The sequence below is a fragment of the Grus americana genome, chromosome 1 (genome assembly GCF_028858705.1).
Source record: "Grus americana isolate bGruAme1 chromosome 1, bGruAme1.mat, whole genome shotgun sequence".
Lineage (NCBI taxonomy): Eukaryota > Metazoa > Chordata > Aves > Gruiformes > Gruidae > Grus > Grus americana.
Genome location: NC_072852.1, coordinates 24,727,231 through 24,752,671, shown reverse-complemented (window position 1 = coordinate 24,752,671; position 25,441 = coordinate 24,727,231). Strand labels below are relative to the sequence as shown.

The 25,441-nt window shown below is 40.6% G+C and overlaps 1 protein-coding gene across 2 annotated transcripts in view; it reads left to right on the top strand.

Annotated features, from left to right (window-relative positions):
- SPAM1 (sperm adhesion molecule 1) overlaps positions 1-25,441 on the top strand; it is a 41,531-nt gene that overhangs the window by 10,580 nt on the left and 5,510 nt on the right. The window contains exons 1-3 of one of the 2 annotated variants that reach the window (XM_054812626.1): positions 11,773-11,793; positions 21,938-22,025; positions 22,800-23,990. In XM_054812626.1, the coding sequence (XP_054668601.1) occupies positions 23,022-23,990 (969 nt within the window). In that variant the 5' untranslated portion in view covers positions 11,773-11,793; positions 21,938-22,025; positions 22,800-23,021. Of the gene's footprint in view, positions 1-11,772; positions 11,794-21,937; positions 22,026-22,799; positions 23,991-25,441 lie in introns of those variants that run through there. The other variant, XM_054812627.1, reaches the window with a different exon arrangement.

Here is a 25,441-nt window from a genome sequence, read left to right as displayed (position 1 = left end):
GTATGATGATATTCACATTGTCCTTTATCACATCCTGAGTAGTGCAATATAGTGCAGAAAGTGCTTCCATCTCCTAGGGAGAGAAATTACTTTTCATTTTCTGTGTGAATAACTGACTATTTAGGTCTTGAATTCATCTACATACCTTACCTTCCATGCGCTAATTAGAGGCCTGCTCTCATTAGGTACCATCTGCAGGCAATGGAGAGAGTCAGGCACTTCTGCAGGGTGATTCCTCCCCCCTCACCCACCGTTCGGGATTTGAGATGAACTTGAGAGGTGCCTGCAGAGTCTATGAGGACTGTATTCCTAAAGCAGGCACCTCCCTCAGTCGAAATGCTTGAAGTTACCATTTCTTAACATTTTAACCATCTGTGTGTTAGGTCTGTGGACCCAGCTATGTGTCCATGATTTGCTCAGTCATTAGAGGGAGAAGGTAGCTCCTGGTAAGGATAAATCTACTAGATGGATGTTGTACATGGATGGGATAAGTCATGCTTTAGGGGTTTCTGTCTTTTTCTGTCAATGATAAAGAGTGTCTGGAATAAATACCTTGGAGCAGGGACCTAACTTTTAGATGGCTGACAGAAATTCCATCCTAAGTGATAAAGGAAAGTATCAATTTGGCAGCTCAATAGGCTATAGTCATCTTTTAGCCTGTCCGGTGGGATAAAACAGGCAGCGGGACGCAAACCTCCATGTAATGTTCTGTGAATATCATTCGAGGTTATTAGGCTCTGACTGGCCTCAAGAGTCGGAAAATAGCTCAGTCTTCATTGCCATTAATTCATTTACTTGCAGCTGTACTGCAGATTTTATGACAGAAAGCTAAACAGTCACAGTACCAATTGTATGTGATGCAGCAGGTAGCTAAGATACTAACTGGATAGACCGGAACTGAACTTTCAACTTAGTTGTGATGTCATGACAGAGGAAAAAAATCGATTTAACTGCAGATACTTTGAATCCATTACGAGAAGGGATGGAGAAAGGACCAGTGTTATTTAAGTATGGGATAAAGTTTATAGGTTTCAGGAAGATTTTAATGTTCTTAAGTCTTGATCATCTATTTTTGACAAGAATGCCTGCAATGAATTTTTAGTGCTTTTTTGTATCTTATGTTCATAGAGTTTAAAATCCTTTAAAAGTCCTAATAATTCTGTAATCATATTGCATGCAAGAGTGAACAACTGGCTGCTACACTGAGAAATTCCTCACAAGGCCACACAGACCAGCGTTGGACAAGTTGCTTAGTATTGGCTTGTGTGGTCTTGTAGGTGCAGTCTCGGTCTTCTGCAGTACAGAAGCAAGAGCAAGCGTGAGTTTAAAGTTTAACTCATTCCAGCGTTACTGGCTGCAGTGTGCAGAAATTCAAAGTTTGTTTTTGCTCATGGAGGAAATAAATGACCCTAAAACTGATGTTTTTATCAGGGCAACTGGAAAAAAATACAGGCTTATTTTTTTAAACGTAGTCATTAATTCTGGGTGGTGCGATGTCTAAGTACCTGTCTTGGGACTGTACTAGTTAAAATTTCTGAATTAGCCTTCCACCAACTGGGGCAGCGTAAGGAGCTCTTAATGATTCTGGAGAAAAATATGTAGCACCAGAAACTGGAAGGAGCTTTGGAAATGGGCACTTTGGTTCTCATATCTCTACACTGGTTTGCAATGAAAATGTGAACAGCTTTTAAAGGCTTTATCTAGCAAACAACCCTGCAATGTGTCTCATCTCTTGAATTATAATGTTGTCTGACATATCTGCAGCCAAGAGGTATTACGTATTATGTATCGACCAAACTAAAGAAAAGAATTCTAAGTCAAAGAGACATTTAAATGCTGCAGAGTTCAGAGTACAGTCCTGAAAGAGTCCTCTGATCATCCTTTGCTTTCCAAAGGTAGGATTAATTATACCTGTAACTTCCTTGAAAGATTTCCCAGCTCTCCTGGACAAGGTACTCTACTGTTTCTCTGCTCTTACTGCTACAAAGTTTTCAAATATTCAGTTTAAGTCCTTGTTAATGTGATTGAGATTCATTAGTCCTTGTCTAACCCCTAGTGGATGTGGAGAACGTGAGCATTCCTTCATCCCTTTTTAATTCTTTCCCCCTTCCAAGCCTATTAAAACTATTACTATGTTTTTGTAATAATATCCTCTAAAGGTTAAAGAAATGTCCTTCATTCCTTCAGTCTTACCATGCTGTATTTTCTAGACCTCTATTGATTTCCATGTTCTGCTGCATCTTTGGTACTCGGTTGATTTCTTCTTTCAAAATACACATTTTTGCATATGTCTCAACTGAGCTGAATCCAGCTTTTTCCCCGTCATTCCTTCCATTTGAGAATTATTTTTTTTTGCATCCTGGGCCAGACCTCTGGCAGACCTGTAGGCCATCTGTGTTACAGGCCACGCTAAGCAGAAAGTAAACACTTGTCTGACGATACAGGTAGGGCTCTAGTAGGGTTTTGAAGGGGCTGTGCACGCTGAGCTGGCATATAATTTTACTGCACATCAACACATATGCATATGAGCGCAACCACCTTTCTTCAATTCTACCTGTGATGCAAATGCGTACGTGTCACACTAACGAAGAGTCCTATTGCTACGTGCCCCCAGCAACCAACAGCTACCAATCGGGTAACTGGGCATTCCCGTTTGGGCGCTTTTTTTTACATCTCTCTGATACCAGTGTAATTTCTTGATCATTTTTCTGTATTTTCTCAGCAACAAATTACTTCAACATAATCTGTCTGCTCATATCTAAACAGCATGGAAATATTTACAAGCAAGAAGAAGGTGATTTAGGCCAAAGGAAAGTTACAAATTAATAATCTCATAATTCAAATGAGTGGCATGTTTTCGATTCACAATTACTCTGGCCTAAAGAAGCTGACACAGACTGAGTCTACAGAAGTGAATCAGTAGCTCTGGATGAGTTCTAATAAAAGAGCTTGCTCTCTCTGCTATGGGTAGGTGCTGCATTGGCATTAATCATGTAAACACTTCCTCCTGTGCAAAGCTGCAGCAGGTATTTAAGGTAGGATCAGAGCAAGATGTATATTAATAGACTCTAAATCTATCCTCGAGATATCCAGCATTGGGTTATAGATAATGATGTGGTAGCAAATAAATGAAGTAAATAATGAAGTAGCAAATAAAAGATGGTCTGATAAATATGGTAGTAAAATGGTTATGTATCCTGTGGAAATTGGAAGTGATTTACTTTGAAAACTGATTTTGAAAATGAATTATTATTTCCCTGATCTTTTCTTGAAAAACTAGTATGATAAAATCCCAGTTTAAGAAATAGGAGAGTCTAATGATTGTCTAATCCATTATTAAGTTCCTCTTTTATCTGGGAGCATGTGCATTCAGAAGTAACATGACAGGAGAGGAGATGCTCCTGAACATTTTTGCATTGCTGATATAATACTCACAGTGTAATTCCTACATTTGTAGGATTTCCCCAGCTTGCAAGATCTTTTCCCATTTTCAGTAAACTGATCATTTCCTTTATGTTCAGAGAAACATCTGTCCTAGATGATTTGCTGTGTTTGCTCACCATAGAAGCAAGAAAATAGCAAAAAAACCCCCCACCATCTGAAACAATCCTACATAGAGATTAAAAAGTTCAAAAGCTTTATCCCACTCTCACACTCTATTTGTTTCATAACGATCTGATTACAGGTGGTTTTGTTAGCAAGTTCAAATACCTGTAGTTGGGCTCTGAAAGACAGAATTGGAAATAAATAATTGACTCTGTTTTATACAGGCATTCCAAAAGTTCATATATCATCTTTATATAGACAGTTTTTGTGTAGAGTCAAGCATAGAAGAAACTGTAATGGTTCTCAAATGACTAGTTGAAGAGTATAAAAAGTACCCTCCAGAAATTCTATTTCTATATTGCAAAGAATTAAACTATTGAAAATCAAATATAGTCTAGACATGAAATTCTCACGGAAAATGCTATTTCCCAAAGCTATTCCTTAAGGGCCTAAAAATATTAGGCAATGTCATGTTGAAGTGTAGTGCAATTTTTATAACACACAACAACATTTTAAGACTATGTAAGATAAATAACCCATGAACACTGACACTGCTGCCCAGAATCACCATTTCACTTGCCATTGGTCTTCCTGAATTTATTTTGGCACCAGTGTTTATGACTCCCAAGTAGTTCTTTTTATGTCTTTAATAAGAAGATTGCTAGCCTGGGAGGACACTTACCTTTTCCATACTGCTTTGCAATCCAAATGAACTGCTACCTCTGCAGCTTTCAGAAGTCATTTAAATTCGTTTCACAAGCAGGTGAAGCAGTTCAGAGACAGCTTATAATGCAGATTTTCTTTTAAGGCCACATTCCAGCTGTGTTAGGTGTGGAAACTCACTGGTATAAGAGCTAGCTGGTAAGCTACCCTAGCCCCTGTGAAAAGCCTTGACTTTTTTGTTTTTAATTCAAATTCAGGTAGTCATCTTCACATGGAACATTTATGACCTACTTTAATTAGCACTTTTCTCAGCAGGCTTAATAAATTGGACCCTTTTTTTTTTGAAGGTAACAGACAGCTGGATCTGTTTCTTCTAGCATTCTAATAAACTGAGAGTCCTATTTATTTAAATAATTCACTTTCTGAAAGTTATTTTATGAGTGCATAAAGACTTTGTCAAAGTGGATTTACAATTTCTTGTATTATTGTTCTTAATATGGAAATTATAAAGAAAATTCCCTGGGTCTGATTCCTCTATCACTCTGGCAGGAACAAATCAGGAATACCCTGAGGTAAACTTTGTGCAAGATGGACAGACTATTTCCAGATAGATCTAGTTAGAGATATGTACTAATCTATTTCCGACTTCTGCAGAAGTGATGTGCAAACCAGCAACAGGTAAATAAAAAAAAAATTGAGAGGCCTCTAGAGCCCTTGAACTTCTGGTAAACCAGGGCAAAGACCAATCATAACCTTTTAGTACCTGCATCTCTGAACTTCCTTCCAGGACGCAATAAGTTACAGCAAAGCTGTAATGAGTTTTTACTCTCCTTGACTTCACAGGCGGGGATGGGGGGAGCCAGACTCAGCAGGGAAGTTTTGCATGCTCAGAAAAAAGAGCTAATTTAACTGCAAGAACGTCTCAGAGGAAAATCCTTGAGATCAAAGTCCAAATTGAGTTCAATACATGCAAAGGTGAAGAGAACAAAAAGTTATCAAATACACTGTGAAGTACTGCTGGATGGGAACTGTTCAATGAAACTTTTTTTTTTTTTGACAGAAAATGTCAATCTATTAAAAACAAACAAACAAACAAAAAAACCCCAACAAAACACAAAACCACCAAAGCAGAGGACTAAACAGAAATTAGTACGGATTATAGGCTTCTCAAAGAAATTAATACAAGTCCCCATTGACAGGTCAAATACTGATTCTCATAGTTGGAAACGTGTAGTTGCAGCAGAAGAGGCGCTGGCATGTCTGCTCCTGGCTGCTGCAGTCCAGGCGGGACCTGCTGCGTTCCGTAAGATCCAGCTGAAGGTGATTTTGGCTGAGGAGTGCTGCCTACATCTGTGTTCCCTGTCTGTGCTGCACATGTAGAGACCTTCCAGCCTAGGGAGGGGACTGTACCACCTCCAGTCACCCAGCCAGAGCTTATTTCCAGGCACTCTCCTTCCTCCTCTCCCACTCTCTCATCTGCCCACTTTTACAAGGGTACGCGGACCTGTCCCGAAGCAACAGCCAGGCAACAAACCCTCCTCCCACCTGAGCCTTGCACATGTCTTTGCTTGGGGCAGTGATAAGTCTCAGTGTTTGGGGTGAAGGTCAGTATTATTTACCCAAGACAGTTTATTCCTGGTCAGTATCATATATAATATTTTCTAGCCCGTATTATTCTCAGTGACTATGGTTAATAAAAACATTAGTATTTCAGAAAAATGTGGATGGAGAACATTAACATGGATTTTGCATGTCTACCACATGAATGCCTGCCTGGTAGATTATATTTCTGTAACAGAAAAGAAAGGTTCTGGCCATAAGACACATTCTGGCACTAAAAACTAAAGTCTGGCAGCTGAGAACAAGCAGCAGGATTTGCTGGGATCCAGTGGTCCTGGCATCCTGAATGGCAAGAATTGAGGGGTACAGGGGAGACTTGTACTCTCCAGTACTGGCAATGGCAAGATGCAGGGTGGTTTAGTTCCTCTTCGGTGGTGTTGTGGCGAGGTTGTGTGCTTCTCTCTCTTCTCCCCATGTGTGCTTTGGACCTGTCCATGGGGAAGGGATCCTTTTATAGACATCCACATCAGTACACATGAATAGGCCAGTGGGCTTATTCTTCCTAAAGGCACGATCCCAAATCTCCACTATATTAATGAATATAGGCTTATTGGTATAAATGCGCATAGATGCACCAGAGCTACCTGCACCGTATGGATTTTCATTGGTGAGAATTTGGGACCAGATAAACTTCAGAAGCATCTTGTGCTGTTGCTGTTGGTTTAAGCTGGAGTTTAGTTTCCCAAACCTTTTTGCACTTGGGCTGGGTGAGGGAAGGGTGTCTCCCTCCTTACTCCTTTATTAAAGCTGCCGCTTTCAATATGTACACATGACACACAGGAATATATCTTTCTTGACATAAAACCATTTCACTCAGATTGCTTTTAGGTTTCACATTTGAAGATATAACTTGAAAGTGCCTTGGCATAGATTGACATAAAAGACAATGAGACATGAAAGGCAATCAGGCAAATAAGAAAATTCTTATTTACTAATTTTTACAGTGCCTATTGTCATGGCAGCTTGGCAAGGGATTACAAAGATTTAAATGTAAATTAGATATGTCGTTCTCAAAAATAAAATGAGTTAGTTATTCAAAACTGAAAGGGGGGGAAAAAAAAAAGCTGAAAAGGCAAAAGAGCCTTCTGTGTTGCCTTTAAAAGCTTAGATCTGAGTCCTGGAAGGCACAGAGTGCAAGCCGCATTGTAGGAGGCCTCCCGGGGGAGAGCTGTGCTGCCCATCGCAGGATTTCTTTAGCCTGCACAGAGGACCACAAGTCAGAGGTAGCCTTGCATATGCAAATATGCCAGAACAGGAAAAATCATAACTGCAGGTGTGTGGTGCTGCGTTCAAACTAAAAGCTCTGCAGAGACAGCAACAGCATAGCTGCGCTGCAGAACCGAGCGTGGGGCTGGAACCTGCCGGTTCGATCCATGTGGGCTTTTAGGCTGAGAAGGTGCAGTGCAGAACTGTCCCACAGAGAGACCAGCTCCAGTCCTGAAAGTAGTCCAGAAAAACTAAAAATGTTCTGCGCTGAATAAATACGCTGCAGTTTTTCATGCTTTGCCATTTTCAGGATCCAGGCTGGTGTCTCTGCATTGCGTTGTACCATGCAGGTGAACTGCTTTATTTGGAAATAAGAGGAAACTCTTCGTTGGGCTCCATTACATGATACAGACATACCCACAGAGTAGTCAAATGCCACAGCGGACAAGGGAAGTTTTCAGAGTGACTTTAATTGCTGTAATGCAATAGAGGGCTCTTAGACCCCCCGTCTTGCCAGCATTCAGGACATACTTCCACCCAGAAAGTTTATGCACATGTAGGAAGGAAAATATTCGCTCAGGTTAAACGACAGTATGCTCCCAAGCAGTTTGGTTTTGTTACATGCTTAACCTACATCCTGGGGCAAGGCATCGGAGTGCACTGATTTCCATGTCTCTTCCCCAGTGCCCTGGTTTCTATGGTAGGGAAGTCTGGTGACAAAGGCCAGAACGAGACCATGTGAATTCAGGTCAGATCCCTGACACGGATGCTTAGAGAGTAAGATTTGAGGATGTCCATAGTACATGCTTGTTAATCAGTTCTCATGCAGACCTCACTTCTAGAAAAAGTAAGACTTACGGCTTCGCTAGCACCTAAAGTGGCTCCTTCAAGCACAAGAGAACGCAGGTGATAGTTGCTTATGGTAGCCCACCTCTGTGGGTAGCTGATCCCTGTACCAGATGGGGGGGTCTGGGTGGAGTTAAGCCATAGTTCTCCAAAAAGAAGTTTGAGTTCTTTAGGCTGGAGCTGACAAAGTACTGTGGAAAATATCTAGAAAATCTTGACTAAAGAGAAAGAAGTGGTAAATCGTGACAAAGGCACGTGACCTCAGTGCGCTTAGGAGAAGGGGATATGATGTGTGGAGTGTAGGATCTGACGTGTGTGGCAGGCTCAGAGGACAGCTGCTGAGAAACAGGTTACAGGTGCCTTAATGCCTTGCTCTGACGAGAGAGATGGAGACATGCCAGGGAGACAGGGTTCACCTCAGTGGGATCAGACTGGCTGGAGAGCAGGGTAAGTGTGGAGAGAAGGGAAGGGAGATACCACATCCTCAGCTCAGCCCCCTGCCTCCCTTTTCTCCACTGAGCGCCCTCTGCCAAAATCACAGTGTGGAATTTTGCCACTGATTAATAATGGGTCAAACGTCAATTCCTCCATGCTTTGTTCTTCGGGCACCAGAGTTCAATTTTGCCTATGCTGCTTAGAGGCTTTGGGCCACCTCTGCCTTTGCACGTTACACACCCTGTTTTTTTCATTTGTAGCATTCCGTGATACAAGCCGTGTGGTATTTGCCTATCTTTACCAGCTTCTCTTCCTGTCTGGCTTCAGATGTCTCCTCTTTTATTAGCTGCCAGCTGTGGTTTTCCTATTCCTCCATCTTCTCCTGCTGTCCCACAGCCAGCACCAGCACCTTCCAAATTGTGTTATATCAAAGTGAAATCAAGAACCACCTGACAGCCATACTCTTAAGATTTGGAGGAGCACAGGAATATTTAGCACCAGGTTATTGGGTTCAGTCCAGCTCTTTCAGTAGCAACTGGAAATTGTTGGTGTCTGCTGACGGGCTGGCAGCCGTGGGGCATGACACGGGTGGCTCTTCTCCAGCCGGTAATGGCCAGATGTCCACAGAAAAACACAAACACAATTAACGCTTTTGCTGGCAGCCTCAGCGGGGCACACATTCAGCGGGCAGTGAGTCTGTTCCTAACGCTGAGCAGTGCCCACAGAGAAATGCAACTGAAGTGAAGAATTTTCAGACCACTCCCCTGTTTGGCTTGCTCTGGGGATGGGAACCTTCTGTACCAGCGACTGGAAATCTTGTTTTGAAAGAAATAGTTTGATGATAGAAGCCAGAGGGGATGTTGCTGGATGTCTGAGACAAACTAGTAGGTTAATGAGGTGTGAAGAATGATTTGGTCATAGCGCTCTGCACCTCTTGTTCTTCTCGTTTCCTGTACCTCTGCAGATCCATTTCCATATCTCCTCAGGCTCCTCGACTTTATTCTGTTCCACACCATCGCTTCCACCACGCACCAAGCAAGTAATGCTTCCTGCAAATTTTGAGAATTATATCACTTATTTATTTAATACTGCAGCCAGCAAGAGCTGGCTTGTTCTGGGAGGAAATTCACATTTGATTAGGGAAGTGAATGCTAGACCACAGAATGAGTGGTAAAAATACCGGGTGGGATTCTGGCTGTAAGACTCCTGTGGAGTGGATCCTGTACCATAAAGATGCAATGTTACAGGAGAGAAAACCGCTGCTACGGGTGAAGTGGAAAAGCCTTGTAGTCTATAGCTTGGGCTGAAACAGCAATGGCTTTTGCTAACTACCACGGGTCTCTCAAGAGTAATTTGACCTACATAGTCTCAGAATTGTGCATCTTACTTTCCTTGTTCTTCTGACATATAAAGCTGGCTCCATATTTTCCATGGAGGAGGACAGTGTTTTCTTTTACAAAAATAGCAAGTGGAAGAATTCAACCTAGACAAAAACAAATTTTAGCATTGAGTTAAAATTCCAAAGCTTTATTTTCATTTTTTTCTAGACTTTTACCAATCAATATTGTTTTACAATTCTTATGTAATATAAGAGTAATGCACAGTAGCATTTTACTGAGGAACGATAATGTGAAAATATATATATTGGAAAATTCTATTCCATCTTCTTCCATCTTCATCATAGCAAACTTTGCTTTGGAGTATTTTTTTTTTCCAAAATTTTAGAATAGTTTTATAAACTATTATTTTAAAAACTTTTTTCTATATTTTTATTCTAAATAATTCTTTACAATTGTTGTTCTACAGCTGACCTTAAAAAATAACAATACTTTGACTATTTTGTAATTTTTTGGGATTTGTCGTTATATACATTTAAGGATACATCATGGAGTACCAAAACTTTAGTAAAAATATTACGCAAAGAAAACATGCTGTATTGTAAAAATGAGAAAAATGTTTCAATATTGAAACAAAAGTCTTGAGACTGAAATCGATTACAAAGACAAAATTGTTTTTATGCTGAGGGAGAAAAGAAAGTTTTTTAATTGTTACATTGCAAATATAACAGAAGGTTCACAGCTCAAAACGGCTCTAACCAGTGGCACTGCCTGCCATCCCATTGCTGTGGGAAGCCCTCAACTCACAGTGCTGTGTGAGCGTAATCAGAACGAGGAGTTAAACGACACATAGGGGAAGGTTGTTTAATTACCTTTATTTCCCAGATGCATCCAGAGGAGGACAACAAAGCTGGTGCAAGTGCTGAGGCATGTCCTATGAGGAGCAGATAAGGACTTAGGGCTTGGCTAGTTTGGAGAGAAGGAGGCTGAGGGCCGACCTCATGGCTCTCTACAGCTTCCTGAGGGGAGGAGGTGGAGAGGGAGGTGCGGAATTCTTCTCCCTGGTTTCCAGTGATAGGACATGTAGGAATGGTTCAAAGCTGCACAAGGGAAGATTTAGACTGGACATTCTTTACCGAGAGGGTGGTCACACACTGGAACAGGCTTCCTAGAGAGGTGGTCGATGCCCCAAGCCTGCCAGTGTTTAAGAGGCTTTTGGACAATGTCCTTAATGACATGCTGTCACTTTTGGTCAGCCCTGAATTGGTCAGGCACTTGGACTAGATGATCATTGTTAAGTCCCTTCCAAATGAAATATTCTACTCTATTCCATTCTACTCCATTCTATCCTATCCTATCCTATCCTGTCCCATTCCATTCCATTCCATTCCATTCCATTCCATTCCATTCCATTCCATTCTATCCTATGCTATCCTGTCCTGTCCTATTCTATTCTATTCTATTCTATTCTATTCTAATTCTATTCTTATTCTTATTCTTATTCTATTCTATTCGTGTGTTAACAAACCCTACATCAGCATCCTCTAGGGGTGCCGCCATGGTCCTGCCCCAATCTCTGTGCAAGCAGTCAGAGGGCCAAACGTGATGCTCAGTTTAGTGATCTCCAAGTGCAGCAACCTCGGCATTGACTCCAGCGGAGGATCTACTCCTGCAACCTTGTTTCCTGCCCTGCATGGATGCACAGCCTGGGGGTACTCTATGCTCTGGCAATGCAGGATGCGGTTTTGCTCCCCCTACTCCATTTCTGCATAGGTGTGAAAAAAACTTTTACCTCCATTGGTCAAACCACTGCTGCATCAAAACGCAAAATTAAGCTGAAACATAAAATATTTCTTACTTTAGAAAAAAACCCAAACAACTCTTTCAAAGCATTTGTTCAGTAGACTATAAAATATGGTGTAAGACCTCTGACAGGTAACGTGGTGTTATACTACTTACTGCAATCAGCTGTGACAGGAGACACCTTTAACGAACTACCCTGTAATTATGCTAAGGTTTTCACCAAATGACAAATCCCAATTGGCTGGGCCAGAGCCCTGCCTTTCCAGACAAGGCTAATTATTTTGTCCACTCACCCGTTCATTCACTCCAGCGAGCCCTGACCTGTGGAATCATGTAGGTGAGTATTTACTGCTTTTTTTTTTTTATGTTGCTTAAATTTTTACTATTTTGAAATTTAAATCTAAGAAAGGGAAGGTAAATTTCAGTAGGACTTTCCATAAAGACTGTCAGGAATCGTGAGGTGTAACAGCCACTGTTACAAACCACGTGTGATACTATCACCTACTTCTCTCTCAGCATGTTTTAACTTTTTTTTTCATTCCAAGTGATTCATTGAACCATTACACACACAAAAGATTACTTATTAACTGTAACTATATGGCTGTCATAGGTATTGAGTAAAATCTATGTCTCAATATTAACAAAATTGCTAAAACAATCTTACTTTAAAAACACTCATTTCAAGCTTTTAAGGTTAAGTTGTTAGTCTAGGCAATTTTTCTCAGGGGGTGGGAATAAGGAGGAGTAGTCAAATAGGGATTTATTTTTTTTTAAGGAGTCTACTAGAATAAACGTATACTTGAGGAAGTTTAATACAAAGTTATTTGTCCCTAGCAAATGCTTCTAGTCACAGGTGAAAGAAAAGACACCTGAATGTTTTCAGCCCTTCGGCTCAGGTAAATGATATGTTGCAATGTAATAGTTATTTTTTATATGAAGCCACAGATGGGCAAGGCAATCCACAAATTATCCGAGGCAACAGGTTTGAGTCAGAGTTGCTTACAAACGATCGAGCACCTGCTGGGCAGTCCCTGCACGGTGTGGGTTGGCGCAGGTCTCTACTGAAGCCTCCAAGAGGAGAAGAGAAGTCTCGGAGAGGGTGAGAACGTGGGTGATGAGAGCCAGGCCTGATGGGCACGACGCGCTGCCCAAGTCCCAGCTCCCGTGGCGAGTGGTCCAAACGCGCTCTCGCAGCATGCAAGACGTCAAGGCCTTTTATCCTGAAAAATAGCAGACTTCGTTGTGTCTCTCAACTTCACCGTTTGGCCAAAATTGGTGAGGGTTTGCAGGTTATTTCAGTTAGAAGACGACGCGGGGCTGAGGTCAGGTGTCCTGGCTGTTTGTTCATAAGGACTGTACCAGCTTTCCCCTCCCTAGCAGTGGCAGGGCCAAGCAAACAGAAACTGCTGTTTGTTCAGAGCTGCGAGCCCCTGCTTCCAGCTCCCTCACTGTAAATCTTTTTTCTTAGGCTTTCTCCGAGGGTTATGCTAATGTGCTTGCTCAGGCAGGTCCAACTGCGCTCCTTTCTTCTTTTCAGCTGAAACTGTTAATTCTTTGCATAACCATTTCCCCAAACAGTGCTCGATAATGCTAATGTCTCCTTTATAAATCACCACTGTTCTGCATAGCTTTGTACTCACCTTTGTTTTGAGACTTTGACATCTGCTTACCCATCTATCTTGCTTATCTCCAGGGATGGGTGGCAATTACACTGGCTCCTTGGTATTAGTAGGTTTATCAAAGTAACAAAAGACTATGAGGATTGTGAAGAAACAGCAGGTGAAAAGGGACACAGTAGGAAACAGTAGAAGAGAGAGATTATTCTTGAGGGAAGGTTCATTTCTTTACTGCAGTTTCATATTTTCCTCAGATTGTATTTATTTATATAACATCATGTGGGAGAAAGGAATATGGAATGAATTAGTCCCAGGAGAAGAAGCTTAAAAACAGAGAGCATTCAGGTATAGCACAAGAGAACTTGAAACCACACACTGTGAAAACAGATGTTAATATATAAACTGGTACTGAGGTTAATAATACATATTTATTTCCAAGGACCCCCCCACCTCTGCCTCCTGTTGCTCTAGCTATGAAGCGCTGCTACTGAAAATGCAGGAAGTTTCATTCATGCAGGTTTACTCCAGGGGTACATCTGCCCCTCTACTTTTAACAGGGAACACCACTAGCATCTTTCTTGAAAGATCCTCTGTTTTCAAAATAAGAGGGCATAATTTTGTGACTGAAACAGTTTCACTTTTGGAAATGGCTGCTGTGTTAATTTTAATACTGCATTACTTCCAAGGATTAAGCAAAAACCAGTTCTGTCTCTTCTGCAGACGTCATCTAGAACAGTCTCGTTCTTTCAAAGGCACAGATACTTTTGTACAGTGTAGATCATTTTTTCATGTTAATCCCTAGAAGAGGGTAATGATTTGCTGGGGAAAAAAGATGTACTTTTAACACAGATGTGAAATACCATCTGCTTTGATCAAAAATGTAGTGCAGTTATTTCTGTGCTGTGTGAAGGGTTAGATGGAAAGAATATTGTATATTTTTATGTTCAGTTCAGACTTGTGGTTTTTAAAATAATACTCCTATGGGGGATGATGACCACACATGCTCATTAATAGAGTATTATAATCCTCCATATTATGGGCTCCCTTTCATATTGTCTACACACTTGTAGGTATAACATCGTCTTGTTTGGAAGAGCTCACTGAGAAGATCTAACAAACTGCTTATGAAGCCTGTTCTTGTACTGCAAATCCAAGTGCACAGTGATCTGCACTACAGCTCTTTGTAAAAGCTGCTGTCCACAAGAGTTTAAGATGGCACTGGAATACAAGATACTGTTGAGAAAAAAAAAACACACAGGGCATCTTAGCGTGAATTTCAAAGCATTATCTTGATGAAACCATTCGAACATTATTTAATTTACTTAGTTGATGTCCCCATAGACTAGAGGAATCAATTAAAATTTTGCCTACAACTTGGTCAGGTAGTTGGAAGGAAGAACAGGCTGAATATACAGGCTAAAGCAGAGAAAATAGGGATTGGGTTTTTTCAGCTGTGATTTGCCCAATATTTTACATTAGAGGAGGAGGAGTAGTAGCATAGTACAGAAACGTGATCCAAATATACTCCCATGTTTATCTGTGCTTTAACTAGCTGTGTACTAATCACTGTTACTGGTAGATTCATGATTATATTTTTCTATGATATTGACTAGTAATGCATATTTTTAATGATTTCAAATCTTACTATAGAGAGTAAGTTTAGACTCGTTTTGCCATAAAGCACTAGAGATTCAGCAGACAGTTAACATTTTGCAGAATAACCTTAGCGAGATGGAATACTCTGCAAAGTGACACGTGATGGACTCTTTATCTTGTCCCTGACTCCTCTGCAATGGAAACTGTCATTACAGAATCTGAGTTCTGCCAAACCTAATTATACACAATACAGCAAAGGAAATGTTCCAAATGCTCTTGGAAATGTGTTCAGACAGTTTATTTGGCTAACTCGCTAAAAACAAATTAGAACATCAATAAACAGGCTGTTAGGATATTAAGAATTTTTGTAAAATTGAGAATTAGAACTTGCAAGAGAGAAAAATGAGAATGAAGAGGATAGACTTCCCCCCTAACATTTGAAATTAGTCATGGAACACTGCAGTAGTCATGGCAAGACTATAAAAAATAATTGGACATATAGTAAAAACATATAGCGAACTCACATTTAAATAATTGAACAGTAGTTTGACTAAATCTTTTGTGTACACATTTTTATGGGGGGCCATCTACAACCTGGATGCTCAGCTCCTGACATTTACATCACTGGCATATTTTGATTTCTTCCACAGGCAAGAGTCAGGAATGCCAGCACAGACATTTGTTTGGAGGTTTTCTCAGGTTTCAGGTCCTCATGCACTCATTGCCCTGTACTCGGAAACAGAACTCAAGAATGGGAGTAAGCAATGATGAAGGAGCTGGTTTGGCAGTCCTTGATGATAAGGACAGCCACAGCGCTGGGGTGTAGTTTGACAAGCATTTCTTAAATCAGACCTGCTAGCTAAACTAGCCAGTTTTCCTGGTTTGTGTACTTAGTCATAAATAACCCTTCCTCTCTTTTCAATGAGGTATTTTTAACCTGAACAATTAATCATGTGGCCTACAGTTGCCCTAGCCCAAGTGAGAAGATTATACTGAAGTGAGGGTGAAGTTTTATAAACCACTGTCAAAGTAAGTGCTTACCAAATTCTGACTTTACAGACAAGTGCAGCTTAATGCATTCATAACAGCGAGGCTAAATCCTACTATGCAAAGACCATTCTTCACACTTAATGTTTGATCAGGTTAAACTTACCACCAGCTGTGCAGCATAGATGGTTCATACTTCTAGAGGTGGACTTACTTTCTGAGGAGCTTCCTATTCCTCACAAGTGTTGATGTTATCCTCGCAACACCCGTGTGTGTTTGTGTTAAGTATCATTACCTTCTCTTTCAGAAGTGCAAAAATTACCCAAGTGGGGAATGCAATCTAACTACAAAGTTATTCTTCCACTTCTTCTCTGGCTGTTTCATGACTCTGACACCTGTTTGTAATGAACAAACAGCCTCTAGCCCAAGACAGGCACCTCTAAAAGGAGCAGGAAGGATTAAATCCTCTCTAGGTTGAAGTTCCATCAGCGATACTGTTCCTTTCATCTCCAGAATGGACATTAGGAGAATGGGGCATTTCTCACAACAGCATCACCTGGGGCACACAAGGACAGGGCAGAAGGGATATCAGACACATTAAATATTTTCCACCGACCAATGAAAAATACAGCTTTTTGCTAACAGTGTGGGCTGCTTTGATCCTATTCAGAGAACCATAAGCCTATGTATGGATTGTATCAGTATTGTTGGATAAGCTTTGGATTCTGCTTCAGGTTCCAAATTTAAATATATTAACACTTAATTAAACATATCCTTAGTCTGTTGTTCTGCTCCTTAGGAGTCATGGCTATTTCTCCTTAGGATTTAATCAGTGCTAATCTCTTCCCAGTGCTAATCTCTTCACAGAAGCTGGAGCTGAGTCTTTAGACATCTTTCACAACTGCATATTTTCATAGCCTTCAGATAAAAGAAGATACAAAACAACTTGTCCAAAGCACTCGTAAAGTTACAATGTCTAGTACCATATTTTGTCTATAATGTTGGGAGTTGTTTTCACACTAACATAGCTAGTGTTTATATGAAAATGAAAGAATAGGGACTAAATCCTCAATATTCTGGTCCTATCTGCATATTTGACTATGTATCGTACACCACAGCTTTACAGGAATTTAAAAACAACCATTCCTCTACCCCATCATAAAGGCAGTTCCACATGCAAACTTCTGTATCCGTATTTTCTTCAGCACAGCGAAAAGACTGACCAATTTTCATGTCGGTATTTTCCATTATTATTTTATGTCATTCATTAATATGCAATAAAACACGCATTGTTTGCACTGCAAGAAACAGCTAATAAACACTTGAAAACTATGTTATCTATAATCTAAAATAATAGATAATTATATTGGTGACCTCAGGCTTAGAAGTGTTCTTACATGCTGTTGTTCGGCCAGATACCACAGCTCAGTAACACTCGTCTTCTTCACTGGAAGTCATGAATGGCACCCCTGCTTTCCTAGTATTCAAGCTAAAACAGGGAGTGCATGAGATTTTATAGGCTTTTGCTTGAAATTTGAGAAGTGTGGTTACAACTATTAGCATAAGAATGTTGGATACTGGTTGTGCTTATTGGCTTAAGTTTACTTTTAATGTTAGCGGATCTGACTTGACTAAGGTATGTTTAATTATCTCAAGGCTAAATGTGGACTCTCATGTCTAATTTTCATTAAAAAAACAAAGTTGAATTCTTCTAACATTTAGTGGTACTTCTTGAATATAAGCCAGACAGCAAAATCAATGCTTTTTTGATGGGACACATGAGCTGGTTGTGGTGCATAACATTTGTGTGAAGTTCAAGGGTAGTATAGTACTCGTCTCTCTTTAATTTTCTGTCTTTGGCCAAGTGGGGCATTTTTTTGGCATGGCCCAGATCTATGACTGTGTAGCTACCAAAATATGGGAGCATTTTCAACCATATGTTTCTGCAGTCTAGTTTATGCTGTGAAAAATTACGAAATAATTAAACCAAGAAAATTCATATTATTTCCTCTAATACGTAACCTTTACAAATGCCAAATTTGAGGAAAATCTAAAGCAGTAGCTATTTCCCTAGACTCAGGGCATTTAGATCCATCAGCATGTACTTCTAGTCAGGTAGCCCCAGAGCAATTAGTGTTAATATATTGTAAAGATATTGACTTTTTGACAACGACAGGGGCAGCTTTATGACTCTGCTCACTTAGACCGACATTCAAGGAGACTGAAAAGACTAACATTTATCAGAGCTGTCATTGTTAGGCTGGGCCAAGGGCAATCCTTTTAACTGGAAACTATCACATAAAATAATCTATGAATTTATACCCAGCAGAGTACATTACAGCAAGATTTGGACGACAACCATTTCCCAACAACCAGTTAAAACAAGCTTTCCAAGATCAGCCAATAACAAATGACTTCTAGCTAAACTAGTAAATATAGTATTCAAAACAATGTTTTCCTCTTTTTCTCTATATCAGATCAGCCTATTACTGAAATCCACTTATATAAAAGCTTACAGGACCAAAGAGCTAAACTTGTGTCCTGTAGTTTTCTGACTTCGACGGGGGCAAGAAATACTTCACAACCAGAGCCAAAGGCATAGTAAAAGCTGAACTACTCCTACAACTCCTTTCTGAGGTGATTCCACTTTGTTACGACAAAACCAATTACATGAAGGATCACTGTGCTGGCAAATGCCAGCGTATCTCATCTCTTTGTGTGACAATTTTATTTCATTTTAGTAAGTTGTCTTTGCATAAGTGGGAAATATTTTCATCCAGAATTTCTGTGTGGAATTATTTTAGTTTGTCCTGGAAGTCTCAGTCTGCACCATCTCAGGAAATGTCTCTTTGTTTGGATAACATAGAAGCCAGCAAGGGGAGATGCGCTCTTGGACCTCATAGTTACAAACAAGGAAGGTGAAGGTTGGGGGCAGCCTTGGCTGCAGTGACCATGAGATAGCGGAGTTCAGGATCCTGAGAAGATGGAACAAGGCAAATGTCAGGATCACAGATGTTGACTTCAGGAGAGCAGACTTTGACCTCTTCAGCAATCAACTCAGCAGAATCCCATGGGAGACAGCCCTGGAGAGAAGAAGGGTCCAAGACCTGATTGATTTTTCAAGAATCATCTTCATTAATTATCTGAACAATGGGACAGAATGCTCCCTTGGCAAGTTTGCAAACAATGCAAACTTGGGAGGAGTGGCTGATATGCCAGAGGATCATGCTGCCATTTAGAGGGACCTCCACAGGCTGACAGGAATTTCATTAAGTTCGACAAAAGCAAATGCAAAGTCCTGCACCTGGAGAGGAATAACCTCATGCACCAGTACAGACTTGCGGGCCAACTGCCTGGAAAGCAGTTGCAGAAAAGGCTTTAGGAGGTCATGGTGGACACCAAGTTGACTAGCGTGAGCAATGCATCTTTGCAGCAACAAAGACCAACAGCCTCCTGGGTGGCATTAGAAAGAGTATTCGTTACCAGCAGGTCAGGGAATGTGTTTATTCCCCTCTACTTTGCACTGGTGATGTCACACCTGGAGTGCTGTGTCCTTTCCTGGGCTCCCCAGTACAAGAAAGAAACGGACATATTGGAGCAAGTCCAGCAAATTGCCATGAAGATGAATAAGGGATTATAGCATTTGTCATATGAGGAGAGGCTGAGAGCGCTGAGATTGTTTAGCTCAGAGAAAAGATGGCTTTTTCCTGCTGTCATCTCCAGGCAGTTGGGAGAAATGCATGAAGCCCTGTTTTCTACAAGTCTTATCAAGCAGATGCCATGTAAATGAGGTATTGCTCTTGGAGCAATTTAAATGAACACAGCCATATCTTCTTTCCTGGTGATTGGATCTATGATCTAAGTCTAGCTTATGAAACTGATCTTGGCAGGGTTTCTTTAGTTATCACATCAAGCTGTGGAATGGTGAAATATCTATAGGGATGTTCAGACCTCAGGCCACATGCTGCTTCATTAATGAGAACTCATTTGCCTCCTGGGATTGACAAGCATTTTGTAAGATACAAGTGAAATGGACAATAGAAGGCTAGGTGAGGGAATCCAAGGTAGAGCTATGAGAAGTCCGGTTTGCTGCTGCTTGTTCATCATCCCAAGAGAACCAAAGAGCTCGATCATGAAAGAGGATCCAACTTTTATTTAATTAATACAAAAGCAATAAGCAGTCATCATACACACCTCTTGATCCTAGGGTCTCAGGTATCTGCAGTTTCACTTTTCCTTTACAGCTCTTGGCCTTTCTGACTGGTAGTTTAGCCTTCAAACCATTGGTTTTCATTTCTTCCAAAATGTTGATTAAAATTTGTCCATTGAAGAAAAAGTGAAAATCTTTACTGTAAAGGTGTGGGGGCGTGGGGGGTGGGGTGGGGAAGCTAAATGAAACAAAAAGGTGCAGAATTACAATTGACCAAAACTCAGCTATTTGTGAAACGCCACAGAGAATTCTTTGCGGATATGTGCATAACACTGCAGACACTGAAGTGTGGCACAAAAGCAATTTGCATTAATATGTTGAGGGAATCAAGATGACAGGGCCAAAATCCTAGCTGAAGGTTTGTGCTGGTCTGTGGAACAGAGGTGCTCTCTCCTGGCAGAGAATGGTACCTCTCTCCTGGTAGAGAATGTAGCATGTGCTTTAAGTTCCTTGACTCATGGTCAGAAACTGGGCTCTAGAGGCTCAGGGGCACTGCAGCTGAGCAGAGGTGCTCTCATGGCAGGTGGGAGGAAGCTGTTGCAGTTCTAGCTCTGCTGTACATCGCACCTCACCACCCATGCCACATTTCCCTTCCTTACCTGTCTTTCATATACCTGCAGATGAGTTCTGAAGGGATATCTGATACCACATGGTTGTACCTTCCACCTCTTCTACTTGCACTTCCTACTCCAGGACTATAAGCTTCTGTTTTGTTTTGTTTTTTTTTTTTTTTAAAAAATTCCTCTTCAGCTGCCAAACCCTCTTCCAAGAATCCTTGCTACTGGTGCTTGTTTGCCCGTCTTTCAGCTGTGCATGCTTCTGTCTTTGAGTAGCTGCTTTCATTCACATGGGCTGGCACCTCTAAGCCAAGAAAATTGAATTGGCTGTTGTTCCCTCCTCAGCTAGGTTGGGGACCCGGCACAAGGAATGGCTAACAGCTCTGTGCTTCTCCACTGACACAATGACCAAGAGCTGGCAGCATGCCCAGGAAGGAAAAGAATAAAAGGGAAAATATCCCTATTGCCTGTTGGCATCTGACGTGATGGATGAGGAAGAAGCAAAGTGTGGTTTGCTAAATAGACTTGCTAATCTGGGAAGCTAAGTGTCTGGGTTCTGGCATTTCTTGTGAAGAGCCCTGTAATGCAAAACCCCTCCTGGGAAACTCGACTCCTGGAGATCTCCTCCTTCAGTACAACTTTTCCATTTGTCCTTGATTTCCTCCTAGTCCTCAGAAAAGGCAAGCTACTCTTGAATGAAGAATCCCAGAATCATCTCCAGACAGTGTTATGTCCGTGACCAGAGGCAGGATCTAGTCCATTTGTTGACATAGTTTTTTTCATTGTTTTGGTCCCCTAAAGGTCTAGATTTTCCTATTCTTGCAGAAACTATGCTGCTATGCTATCAGTCACTCTGCTCTGCCTTCTCTTTTTTTCTTTTTTTCTCCCCATGATAGTTGCTTTCACACATGCTTTTCTCCCACAGTCAAAGCAAATCAGGACTTTTCAGTAGGTTCAGATGTGATGAAACTCAGTGAACACACAGGGATTCTCATTGGACTACTACTACAACAATCTCTGCTGTGAGCCTGGCTTGAGGCTGGATTTAGGAAGGTTCAAGTCTCCATCAACCTCTCATTATACTGTTCAGCTTTTTTGGGTATGGAACAATTTGATGGATGGAGGTGTTTGGAGGTGTTCTGCCATTTTATTGAAACAAATTAAAGAAAAATCATGCAGCCAGAGGGTGATGAAAAAAATGCAAATGGATAATAACTGCAACCTGTTGTCTGTATGCACTGTTGGGGGAACAGATCTATGATTCTGTGCCCATACTGCTTATAAATTTTACACTAAGTAGTCACACAAAAGATGAACAGAGGGAGAGACATAATTCAAGGTGTAGGGACCAGACATTTGCAGTTTCCACTCCTAGCTGAATTCAGTAAATACAAACCAAAATATTGTTTAGTTTTTTTTAAGATCTGTCCTCAGAGATTTTACATTTCCATTCACCCTGTGGCCCACTTCATGGTGACTCCTATATTTTCGTGCACACTCTTATATACTCCTTAGGTACTCTATGGCCTCATCATGAGGTCTCTATGGAAAGTGACAGATCCAGGTTCCAACCATTTCAACATCAGGAGAAAAGTGGATTCAGGTGAGTTACTGCACAGAGGAATGCTTTAGCTACTGGGCTACTATGTAGAAGTTGCTGACTGCACCGCGACTATCACCACTACCATTATGTTCTTGAATAAAAGTGCAGCAGCTCACTGTGGGTGTACAGACAACTTCAGCTTTCCTAATGAATTACACTCCTAGCACACTTGGACTTGGGGTCACTTAATCTGTAGATCTCAAATGGCCTTAAGCAACATATAGCCATATACCAAGATGATACACAGCTTTTGAGCCTGTTTAAAAGAGCTCCGGACAGAAGACAGAGTGCCTATAACACTTCATACCTTACCGAGTTAAATGAGTGTACAGGTTCCGGTTTTGTGTTATCTTGTATCTTCCCTTAAGTGCTCTGTAAAAATGGTGAATTAAGACCTAGAACTTTATTTTGAGATAGGTGAGAAATACTACATGTAGATTACTGTTGATTAAGACATTGTGAAACTGCTCACGTGTACAGACATCAGTCACTGGCACAATCAGGACTACTACATACTCATTCTGATCCATGACTCACTAGATACCATTCCCCTGTCAGTTTTATATCTATCTATCTACATATATACAATTTTATATAGAGGGAGTTTATTTTCTCTATGATTGTACATTGTCCTTTTCCTTCAAAGGGAAATTTTATTCAAAGATTACAATTATTCAAAATCACAAATGGTAGTTGTTTCATGATGTTTCATTTCAGAAATGAAATATTTATCATCTCTTATTTTATCTACATTTGTCCCTTTTTCTGCATTAGGTCTCAGAAGTTGTTGAAAAGTTTCCTGCAGTCTGAAATGACAGAGAGTCTTGTATAAAGGACGCCCCTATTTTACACCTAAGGAATATTGCTTAATAGGTATTAATTTGAAGAAATACATTGTGTGGGAAGGCTTTTGACAGACTACCAACCTTCTGAACACCCAGAGAGCATTTAATTTTTGTCTGAACAGAAGCACCTAATGCCACTGCACGTGCTACAATGGAAACTCTAAGACAAATACAAAGTTTTGGTACCTGTGTTACCTGTACGTATCCTATAGCATCCGGTATGGTGTTCGCCACTCTTCTAGTTTCTTGCTGCTCATCTCTGAACATAAGAGCTCGTCCACTTGTTTCTAATTCACCTTTCCTTTCAATCTGGAATGCTCCTACAGAACTTTGTACTGAAAGGATTGGAGTGCAGCTGGACATGAAATTTTTTTCTCTCATTGGTAGCACACTGAAGACATCCATTGGGCAAAACATCACTCTCTTCTATCCAGACAGGCTTGGCTACTATCCTTACAAAAATGAACTCACAGGAGAGGCATTCAATGGAGGACTCCCCCAACTCTTGCTGCTGGAGAATCATTTAAAAAAAGCCAAAGAAGACATCCAGTTCTATATTCCTTCAGATGAACAGTTTGGATTGGCTGTCATTGACTGGGAAAACTGGAGACCTGTGTGGATAAGGAACTGGGGATCAAAAGACATTTATAGGCAGGAATCCATTGAACTGGTTCAGCAGAGAGACCTCAGTCTATCAGAAGCCGAAGCTAGGACTATAGCTAAAATGGAATTTGAAGCTGCAGCAAAATCAATTATGTTGGAATCTTTAAAGCTGGGCATAGAAATGAAGCCAAATCGTCTGTGGGGATATTACCTTTATCCAGACTGTTATAACTATGATTACAAACAAAACCCACATAATTATACGGGAACCTGTTTAGATATTGAAATAGAAAGAAATAATGAGCTTAATTGGTTGTGGGAGGAAAGCACAGCACTTTATCCATCTATCTATCTAGAGACAGCCTTAAGATCTTCCAGAAATGCCCAGCTCTTTGTTCGCAACAGAGTTCAAGAAGCCATTAGAATTTCCTATGTTTCTAATTCTACCCATCCCCTTCCAGTTTTTGTATATACACGTCCAGTATTCACAGATGTCTATGAAGAGTATCTCTCCCAGGTGAGTGGAGCTAGACCTTAAATATTTCAAATTTAAGTGGAAAGAAATTACCAAGTGACATTTATTTAGCAAATATGCTAACTTGTATCAGGAAAAAAAGTGTATAGATTTTGTATAAAAAATTAAATTAATCCATCAAAGAAATTTAATCAAATGGAACACTAACAGGTCTATTTTCAAACCTTCAATATTTATCAAATAGTGTTTTATTCTCTGAATAGTTCTCACATGTAGCAAAATATTACAAAACTAGAAAGCATATTTAGTACATTAAGTCAGAAGAAAGAAATTTGAGTAACCTCTTCCAAAGAAAATTAGTAAAACTGGGATAGCCAAATGTCTGGTTTTTAGGTTATAAGAAAAAAACAATAAAAGGGAGTCTTTCTTTTCTTTAAAAAAGAGTTTAAAAGCTAGTGAGAAAATTCTGTCCTTAGTTGTGCTCGAGTAGCTTTCCAAATGGTATTTCAGCATCTCATGGGTTAGTTGAGGTTAGGATCCGATTAAGGTCTAATCATCTTACTGCAGTTCTGGCTACATTCTTCCCTTCACATTTTTCCCTTCACACCCACTCTATCAGAGGTACCACCAGTCTGGGGAATCTCTTCCTGGTCATCCAGGCCATGAGGAAGGGGAAGTTAGAGGTTGTGGTCCTGGTGACTGCATTGTGCCTGGTGTCCTCTCACATCCTGGATAGAGCATCACCAGGTATTGCCCCCAGCTCTGTGGATACCTTCAGGGAGCAAGGGGTGCTGCCAGGGTCCCTGCTGGGCTCCTAGTTAATAATTTAAATCCTGTAATCCTTACATTCTTCCTTTTCATGTGTGGTGCCCCACAGTAAGTTGTTTTTCCCTTGTTCTTTTTCTACCCATAGTGCTCTCCCATCCCAGATGGGCTTTAAGATTTTGTTAGGGCTAATAGCAGACCCTAATATGAGAACTGGACAGAAATGAATTTCCCAAATCAATCTCTGTAAAAGGTCAGAGCCATTCTCTGGAGAAAAGAGATTCCTGTTGGTGAAAGATCTTTCTCTTGCTACTTTTCTGCTTTAGTACTTTCTGGTAACTGAAAATAAGTTAAAAAAACCCCCCACAACCAACCCCCCGCCCCCCCCCCCAAAAAAAAAAAAAAAGGCACTGTGCTTTCCAGCCTCTGCTTCAGGCAGCATTACTGAAACCAGTTACTACCAACTCTGAGCAGCCAGGAGGCAGTGCAGCAAAATAGCAAAATATAAAACTTAAAAGGGTTGGAGAAGTGTATGTCATATGCCTAACCACTGGCTCAGTTTTACAGCCTTGTTTTTCTAACCAGATGACACATATAAATTGGATATAGTTGGCAACATTTTCTGGCATCACCTCTGCAACCTAATCCCAGAATAAAACAGTGTAATTGAGAGCAGAATATTTGCATCATGTATAATTGCTTGCTGTCTTCAAAGTAGTTATTTTGGA